Below are 10,042 nucleotides of genomic sequence, written 5' to 3'. Positions count from 1 at the left end.
TGACTTAAAGTTATTTGATAATTAAATGATTGCTAAATTCAAATCCGCTCTTAACCGTCTGTCACAGATCACTTAACATCTGTTAAAATATAATCACGCGTCTTTGTACCGTTTATAAGTTGGAAACAGTACAAGTTGTAAAATATAATACTCGGAAACAGTGTATTGAATAAGTTGACCTGGTCCGTTGGTAATTTGTGTTCAATTAACCTTAAGGACGCCGGTTCGATGTCACCCTCCTACACCTTTAGATTTTTTTTCTTCTTTTTATCTAATTAAAGGCAAAATCGTAATCAAGTAATCGCAACCCTAACCTCCATTACACGTGACCGACTAAAACCAAAGCATTTAAATCCATCCATTACAAGTTTAACTGGTTATCTTGAGATTTGCTTGCTCTTACCGCGGTTTTGAATTTAGCAATAATTTAAATATTAAATAGTTTTAAGCCAAAGATAATTAGATGAGATATTTTTTTCCAACCTAAAAATCAGGTGTTTAACATCCAAATAAGAAATAAATGAGATATTTTTTTGGCATTTTTTGCCTACAGTTTTTGAATTTTGTTTGTTTTCTAAGTTTTTTGTTAAAATTTTAGGAAATTTGTGAGAAGTGCATATATAATTTGGTCCACAATATGATTAAAGATGTTCACTAAAACTAAAATACTTACATTGTGAAGAACACCACCATGAACTAATATATGGTATATATTTGTTATGTTTTTGATTGGTAGCATTAATTAGGTGGAGGTGGTTAGAGATAATTGGGCACAAACCATTTTTGTTAACCATAGTCTATAGATATTAGATACGTTTAAAGATATCAAATTTTTAAATCAAATACTGAATTTTATATATATATCAAATACTATACATTTAACATTTTTTATATATACCAAAGTTTGTACTTATCCAATTTCATTATATTCATTATTTTCTAAATATTTTTTACCTTATTTGTGTATTGAGTTTCAATATTAATGAAAAATTGAAAATGATAAATGGAATTAATAGAAACTAATACACAAACAAGGTAAAAAAATCTTTAGAAATAATGAAAATGATGAAATTGGATAAGTAAAAACTTTGGAATATATATATATATATATATATATGTTTATGTTAAGTAAAGTACATCATAAGTTTATGTTAAAAAGAATTGGATAAAGAAGATATGAAAGAATGCAATGACAATAAAGATGGAATATACTAGATCATACATGGAGTATATACTAATAATGATCTGATCAATAATGTGCTAATTAAATCATCTATACTAACTAGTGTAACACTTGATTATAAATAAATAATTTGCTAACTCCTAAGTATTATTATACTAATGGGTTTTGCTTTTGGATGGCTCACCAAACGGCGACGTTTAGACTGCCTATATATAGTGGAATGAATCCACCAGCTCTCTTCTCTTCTAGATAGATTCCTTCCTTCTCTCTCTCTCTCTCTCTCTCTCTCTCTCTCTCTCCTTTGATTTTTTTCACTCTTCCTTCTCTCTTCTCTCTATCCCTTGTGTGTCGGTGATCAGATCTCGCGCCGACGAAAACGTGCGACTAAAGCAATGCTCTTGTTGTTCGCACTGTGCTTTCATCAATTCCTCCATTCATCTTAAAAAGCTGCTGTTGTTGTGTTTGTTTGATTACGGTTGGTTTTTTGTTTTCTCTGTTTCCGTGGTGGGTGGGGGGCGTGAAATTGAGAGGTGAATGAGAAATTCGCCTGCGATTCTGTCTCTGTCGGTGGAGGATTGCCGGAGGAGCAGAACCAGGTCTGATTCTAGCTTCGCGATTTCGTGGTCCAGTGGTCGATGGGGCCAATGCGGCTGATCTGATTCAAACAATTCCAGATCGAATCTGATTTCTAGGGCTTTTTAATTCCGGGTTTTTCAATTGTGCTTGTTTCAATTGAGTCATGATGCAGCAAGATCATCGTAAGAAGGTGAAAACATTTATTAAAAAGCTCTCTTTTTTTTTTTTTTTTTTTTGCCAAATTATTTGAATCCAATACTATTATCTGTGTCCGTGAGATATATTGTTTATGTGTGTTTCGGTTAATCTTGTTTTTGTGTGTTTTGTAAGTTTTAATCCTTTTGCCGTTTTTAGGGGCAAATTCTGATTTTCTGTTATATGAGCTGAGATGAAGAAACGTTACAAGTGTCAATCTAACAACGCATAATAACATGATGATCTGTTTGTCTATACAATAACAAAAACGGCACATTATGATCTGTTGTCTATAACAGCCCTTCTTCAGCAACATTTATCCCCTTTTTTTTTTTTCTTCTTCTTTTTGCCTTTGAACAACCAACAACGAAAAAGCTTGCTTTGAACTCAAAAACCTTCAATCTCTTATAACCCTAAAAGGCACTAGTCTTCTTCTTTAACCACAATTTCTTCGTTCTGTTATCTGTTGTGTTCCTAATCATGTTTGACCTGTTATTGTCTGAATCTTTTTGTTTCACTTTTTACTTGTTCGTTCCTTTTCTTCACTATGCTGCTCTTCATCAACTTAAATGTTTTTTTGATGTATTGTTTTGTGGCTCAATTGATTTGTTTATTCGTGCGTGCTAGTTTCGTCCCGTCAGTTTATAATGTTTTTTTCTGACTTGAGATTGCTATTTTTGTAACAGAATAATCTGGAGATGGAGTTCTTCTCTGACTATGGCGATGCCAACAGATTTAAGATTCAAGAAGTTATTGGTAAAGGAAGTTACGGAGTTGTTTGCTCTGCCATTGACACCCTTACCGGTGAGAAAGTGGCTATCAAGAAGATACATGATATTTTTGAGCATATATCTGATGCTGCTAGGATTCTGCGCGAGATCAAACTGCTCAGGCTTCTAAGGCATCCAGATATCGTTGAAATTAAGCACATTATGCTTCCTCCTTCCCGAAGAGAATTTAAAGATATTTATGTTGTTTTCGAGCTCATGGAATCTGATCTTCATCAAGTTATCAAAGCCAATGATGATTTGACTAGAGAGCATTACCAGTTTTTCCTCTATCAGTTATTGCGCGCACTCAAGTACATTCACACAGGTAGTCCATTTTTCTTTTTTTGGCCACTATTTATTCAGTATCTGATTATAGTGTATGTCAGATTTGCGTTTACTTCCTACTCTACTATTTCATACATTGATGCATTGGATTTGATTTATGCGCTTTCCTAATGTTTGCCTTTTGAATTCTGGTCCTGTCAATATATCTGAACTTTAACTCTGCTGGAGACTTTTATCTGTTGTTCTATGATATCTTATGTACTTGTTTTTTTGCAGCTAATGTCTACCACCGAGACCTGAAACCAAAGAACATATTGGCAAATGCAAATTGTAAACTTAAGATTTGCGATTTTGGACTGGCAAGGGTTGCGTTCAATGATACTCCCACAACAATCTTTTGGACGGTATGTTGCATAAGAGCTTTCTTCTCTTCCACTGAAGATGTTCTAAATATGAATGAATACATTGCAGGACCTGATATTCTTCAACCTTATTTTCTATCAAATTTACAGGACTATGTTGCTACACGATGGTATAGAGCGCCAGAGCTTTGTGGATCTTTTTACTCTAAGGTGTGTCATCTGTTCTCTCTAAATAACAATCATCTTTTATATGGCGTATTACTGGGAGATAAATTTTTATGTATTTGGCTTTGTAGTATACACCCGCAATTGACATCTGGAGTATAGGCTGCATTTTTGCGGAGGTATTGATGGGAAAACCACTTTTCCCTGGAAAGAATGTGGTACACCAGCTGGATCTAATGACTGATCTGCTAGGGACACCTTCCCTGGACACCATCTCGCGGGTATTGATCTTCTTGTAAACAGAATGCTTTGAGCTTATACAACTCTTATGCAAGAACAAAAGATGAATACTCTGCATTTATGATATTATACAGGTAAGGAATGAAAAGGCAAGGAGATACTTAACAAGCATGAGGAAAAAGCCACCCATTCCGTTTGCTCAGAAATTTCCAAATGCGGATCCTTTGTCTCTGAAGTTGTTGGAGAAGCTTCTTGCTTTTGATCCAAAAGACCGGCCAACAGCTGAAGAGGTGCTTTTCAACTTCTGTATTACATAATCATGTCAAATCTACAAGTATCAGCTTCCCATTTTTTTGTCGTTTTAAGAAGATTGTATCATGCATATGTGTGGTCTATTGGAGTTACCCTCTAAACTTCTCTTGTCCTTGTATTTGCATCAGGCACTTGCTGACCCATATTTCAAGGGATTAGCAAAAGTGGAAAGGGAGCCTTCATGTCAGCCCATCACAAAGATGGAATTTGAGTTTGAGAGAAGAAAGGTCACTAAAGACGATATCAGAGAGTTAATTTCTAGGGAGATACTTGAATACCATCCTCAACTGCTTAAAGATCACATGAACGGTGCTGATAAAGCCAGTTTCCTCTACCCAAGGTTGTAATATTTGTTGATTATATTCTTTAACAAGCATTATGTCACACCCTATCACTGACATTGATGTATATTATGCAGTGCTGTTGATCAATTTAGAAGACAATTTGCGCATCTTGAAGAAAACAGTGGTAAATCAGGCCCTGTGGCGCCTCTAGAAAGGAAACATGCCTCTCTTCCCCGGTAAATCCTCTGTTTCTGACTTGTTATGCTAGTTGTATATAAATATCAATTGACATGAAAAGGATAAAAAAAGATGAAATCATGAAACCATGACTATCTGTGTTGAACACTAGTTTTTATGAGGATCATGTCAACTTCGATATATAGACTTCTTTAGTTAGTATTGTTGCCGTAAGAAAGAATATGTCCTTACTGACTCTGTGTTTGTATCATTTCAGATCAACGGTCATACACTCAACCACAGTAGCGAGAGGAGGACAACCAAACCTTATGAATAACACAAACACATTGAATTCTGAAACTACTCAAAACATTCCTCTAAATCATGCAACATTACAAGCAACTCAAAGAAACCTCTCAGGTACTTTTTAATCACTCATCCTGAATCCAACATAAATGTTTCCAAACCGAACTCTATAAACCGTAAAACATCTCTATATACGCAGCCGCCAAACCAAACACATTCATGGGTCCTGTCGCACCTTTCGACAATGGCAGAATCAGCAGAGATGCTTATGACCCAAGATCATTCATCCGGAGTACCAATCCCCCCTTTGCACAACAGTCTGCTGCAACAGTCTCCATGGGAAAGCAGCAAGAGAGAAGAGCAACTATGGAGTCTGAGAAGCAGGCAAGACATATACCTCAGTATAATAGATACGCACCAGATGTAGCCATCAACATAGATAACAACCCGTTTATCATGGCTCGAACGGGAATGAACAAAGCCGAAAACATCAGCGACCGGATTATAATCGACACAAATCTGTTACAGGCAACCGCCGGAATAGGAGTTGCAGCAGCGGCTGCAGCTGCTGCGCCTGGTGGTTCTGCTCACCGGAAAGTTGGAGCAGTTCGGTATGGTATGTCGAAGATGTACTAGTCTCCACCTAAGCGGGAGCTTTGATCACACGAAACATCGTATGTTTCAACGTCTATCATAAAAGAAAATTCTCTGATACAAAACCAAACCATATGAGAAAAAATGTTTTTTATTTATTAATGTTAATCCTTTTTTTTTTTTTCTAAATGCGACAGATAAATAAACGGATGTTATATTCTGGCATATAAAATGGACAAGAAAGGTTCTGAGCTTTTCAAGTTTAAAAGAACCGCTGGCTAGAGAGGATCAGGGTGGATGCGCATGATGATGATGGTTTTCATGGCACATCCGAACGCATGTGGTGGTGGGAACCCATATCACATTCACAGGCGCCACTTTGTTCTTCCAATGTCAGTAGAAACAGAAAGCGGTATTGTCACTTGATCAAAACTTTTTTAACCAAACGATTTGTGTATATGTTTTTGTGTAAACAGTTGAGTTCGCCTATTTTTCATTTTGATCATGTTCCATCTTATACTGCACTTCTTAATCTCCAGAGCACTACAGTAACACTCTTTCTATGTACTACGTTTTGAAACGTGGATATATTTGATATATTTTGATGATAACTATATATGATTGATGACGGTAGTAAAATACTTATAAAACATTTAAATTATTATTAAGGAAAAAGTTAAATTTCAAATACACAATTTTTTTAAATATAAAAATCAGTTGTGTAATAAAATCAAATCTGATAAAAAAAATCATGAATTTAACTCGACATCCCAGCGAGGCGAATTAAATTGATGACCTCACATATCTTAAACCATTTCTTTGACCACCAGAAAAACAAAACAATTTTATCATCATGAATTTAACTCGTTTTCATATTTAATTGATCACTACCACCTATGTTTTCGTGTTTTTTATTCAATGTTTTCTTATTTTTCATATTCTTTCTTGTTATTTCTATTGTCAAATTTTGTGGTAATCGTCAGTCATCATTATTTTTACCGTCTGGTTCTTCGCTATACTCTTTTTGTTCTTCTCCTCGTCAATTTCTTCACATTCTTCCACTAAAAAATATTTTTTTAGACTACCACACAACTTATTAATCCATCAAACTCCAAGAACAAAATGATTTCTTTTCTCATAAAAATAAAAAATAAGATAAGTTTGAACCTTTAAAAAGTTTCAATATTTATAATATTTTAAAATTTTAAAATTATAATATTTAAAAAAATTTAAAAGCTAAGAACTTTAAAAAGTTTCAATATTTACAATATTTAAAATTTTTATAGTTTTTTGAAACTTTTTAAAGTTTTAAGTTGATCAAATGAAAAACTAGATCAAACCGAATAAAACCTATAGAAAATTCTGAAGATTTTTTAAAATGTTAATTAGTGAGGTGCCTAATCACTATTGGTGGTTTTAAAGTTTAGGTGGACGCGTGAGTTTATTAGATATATTTTGATAAAAATTATATATGATTGATGACGGTAGTAAAACATTATCTTATAAAAAAAAAAATAGTATTATCATTTTCATTGTCAAAATTGTGGTAATTTTCATTGTTACTTTTACCGTATGGTTCTTCGTTATACTCTTTTTCTTCTTCTTCCTCGTCAACTCTTCACATTCTTCCACTGAAAACTTTTTTTTTAAGACTACCACACAACTTGTTAACCCATCAAACTCCAAGAACAAAATTTTTTATTTTCTCATAAAATTTGTGAAATTCATGAAGAGCAGCATAGTCAACACATGCATCCAATTATTGATAATTTTATCCATATGCTTATTTTGTTTTAGATCCACACGTTTAGAATCTTTTCCAACCAAAATCCTTACTTGGTTTATAATAAACATAATAAAATATACTAATAATAATTTATTTAATATGAATCATATGATATATAGAAATATGAGTACACTATAAGAACATATTAAGTATAAATAAAAATAATATCAATTATATTATATTATCAAATAATATCAACTATATCATATTCTCAAATAACTGTAACCGTATATAACCATAACCGCTTGAACCGGAACCGTATTTAAACCTAACCGTATAACCGTTTATTAAACGATTATATAGTTAAGGTTAAACAAAATTTCTAACCACAACCGATGGTGAATAAACCATAATCGTGACAACCATAACCCTGGTCATGTTTATGTATAGCTAATAAAACATGTGTGTTTGTCGTCCATCTTTCTTCTTTAAACTCCAAAACTTGACTCAAACATAAAATCAAGGTCTTGCGATGTCAATCCTTCTTCCTTAGACCCAAAAATTAAAAATTAATGAAAGAATATCAACTCATCTATAAAATCATACACAAAAATATGTTTTATAGTCATAAGAAATAAAAAACACAAACGTAGATAAATAAGATAATTTATGTTTTACATCAATATTTATAGTATTTTAATTTTTTAAAAGGTTTCGAAATATAAGATTTGAACTTTTTAAAAAGTTTCAATATTTATAATATTTTAAACTTTTAAAATTTAAAAATTATAATATTTAAAAACTTTTTAAAAGCTAAGAACTTTTAAAAGTTTCAATATTTATAATATTTAAACTTTTAATTTTTTTTTAAAATTATAATATTTTTTAAAAACTTTTTAAAGTTTTAATTTGATCAAATAAAAAACCAGATCAAACCGAATAATTTTTAAACTTGGACGCTTGATAAATCAAGCTTTCCTGCCCATTTGTTGTTGGAAGCATATTAATCTTATTTATACTGGTTCTAAACCATTGTCTAAAACTTTTTTAACCGATGTGGGATATTATGCATAGTTCTTTTATTTTCATAAATTTAAAATTTTCATTTTTCTAAAAAATTCTGGAAATTTAAAAAAATGTTAATGAATGACATGTCAAATCCTGATAGGTTGTTTTAAAATAATTCTTAATATAGAAAATTTCTGGAAATTTTAAAAAATGTTAATGAGTGACATGTCAAATCCCGATAGGTTGTTTAAAATCCTATGTGGACAGCCTTAGAAACTTATAACTCCTACTTTTATTTAGTATAGATTGGCTTTAAATTGAGTCATATTTTATGAATTGCCTAGCCATAAAATATAACCTTGTTTTAAAACTTTGTGTTACATAATATAAAATTTCGATCTCCGAGAGATCTACACCTTTTTTTTGCTTCTTTCTGGTTATAATTATATTTCTGATGTAAAACGTTTACATCAAAAGAGAGAAGTAAACAACTTACATCTACATCTACTATAATTAAAATAAGACAAGTATAAGTGCAAACTAAATGAGGCCAAGAAAGGAGACAAAAAACGTTTGAGATGGACCCAAAAACACTGTAAGCATTGTCCCAGAGATCACCCATCATGGTGTGCCCACCTGTTTAGCCCATCCTTATTAGAGAAAAAAGAGAAGAGAATTTCTTAACAACTGTCCTTTGATTGTGTAACTAAACCATTACCAAATAATCATTTTTTCTCCCTTTCTCAACTCTTAAAAAAAACACATATCTTTGCCTTGTCTTAATCCCTTCCTAGATATGAATATTTAGTTAGTTTTCATTATCAAAGTAAAGTTACTTTTTGGAAGGATAAAAAATAAAAATAAAAAGAAGAAGAAGATACAAAAAGACATTGGAATTGATTATTCCAAGACGAATGCGAAAGCTGGGCTAAAAGCTAAGAAATTAAATTATTTCAGTGTGTTATATTTTTGTAACAAATTTAATGTAAATGCAAATACATAAATAAATGGATACTAGAATTGGGGTGAGTGTCAGTTTGGTAGATGGTGAAATGAGAAAGACGCCCGATTTTTGTAAATCTCAATCCCGAGAAACCAACCAAACACCTCTTCTCTTCGTCCCCTCCTTGGAAACATATAGTATCATTCATCATCTTTAGTTCTCTACTCTCCCTGCTCCTCCTCCTCCTCCTCCTCATCCTCCTCCTCATCCTCTTTTATTTATTTTGTCTTGCATCTAAAAATCAGAAATTTGTTTTAGTGTTGTTTATAAAAATAAAAATAAAAAATAATCTTAACCATTAAATCGTATTAAATCTTCTGTTTTTTACTTAGCAAAATTAAGATGTTATCAGTTTTCTTTTAGTATAACTTTTGTTTCACAATAAAAATTTAAAGCCTCATATGGTATTAATACTAAATCCGGAATTAATCAATACTGAGTAACATTTATTATAACGGTTTGATGTATTAAGATGTAAGTCGTATAACATGATATCTCTATTAATATAACACTATATTCGAATCCAATAACATTAACTTCCTTGGCTTTCTTCTTGTTTTTTGGCCGTTTAACAAAAACAAATACTATAGATACATATATTGAGATTGTTGTTTATTCATGGTTAGAATTATGGGAGATTGGGGTCTTTTTATTACATAAAAAGAAAAAGAAAGAAGAGTTGACAAAAACAAATACTCCATTTGTCTCTAAAAAATTGAAATTGATGTTTAGAAGCTTTTAGACAGTTTAAGAAAACAATAATTACTGAGTTTAAATATATTTTTTCTTTGACTAAAGAGATATTATTTAATTTTAAACTAATAACAATTCAAAATTTTAAATATTTTCAATGATT

At 31.8% G+C, this 10,042-nt stretch overlaps 1 protein-coding gene across 1 annotated transcript; it reads left to right on the top strand.

The window, feature by feature from the left end:
• The first annotated feature begins 1,416 nt into the window (after window positions 1–1,416).
• On the top strand, window positions 1,417–6,060 carry LOC104793217 (mitogen-activated protein kinase 20). Its single transcript, XM_010519533.2, has 11 exons — window positions 1,417–1,949; window positions 2,641–3,049; window positions 3,286–3,413; window positions 3,522–3,581; window positions 3,668–3,817; window positions 3,911–4,066; window positions 4,217–4,428; window positions 4,507–4,608; window positions 4,827–4,969; window positions 5,055–5,529; window positions 5,647–6,060. Exons 1-10 carry the CDS (start codon window positions 1,923–1,925, stop codon window positions 5,489–5,491), a joined length of 1,824 nt encoding a protein of 607 aa, XP_010517835.1. The 5' UTR covers window positions 1,417–1,922; the 3' UTR covers window positions 5,492–5,529; window positions 5,647–6,060.
• Window positions 6,061–10,042: the final 3,982 nt, after the last annotated feature.

The sequence above is a fragment of the Camelina sativa genome, chromosome 6 (genome assembly GCF_030686135.1).
Source record: "Camelina sativa cultivar CO46 ecotype springtype chromosome 6, ASM3068613v1".
NCBI lineage: Eukaryota > Viridiplantae > Streptophyta > Magnoliopsida > Brassicales > Brassicaceae > Camelina > Camelina sativa.
Note: the sequence above shows the minus strand (reverse complement) of the source record. Positions and strands in the feature narration are given on the sequence as shown.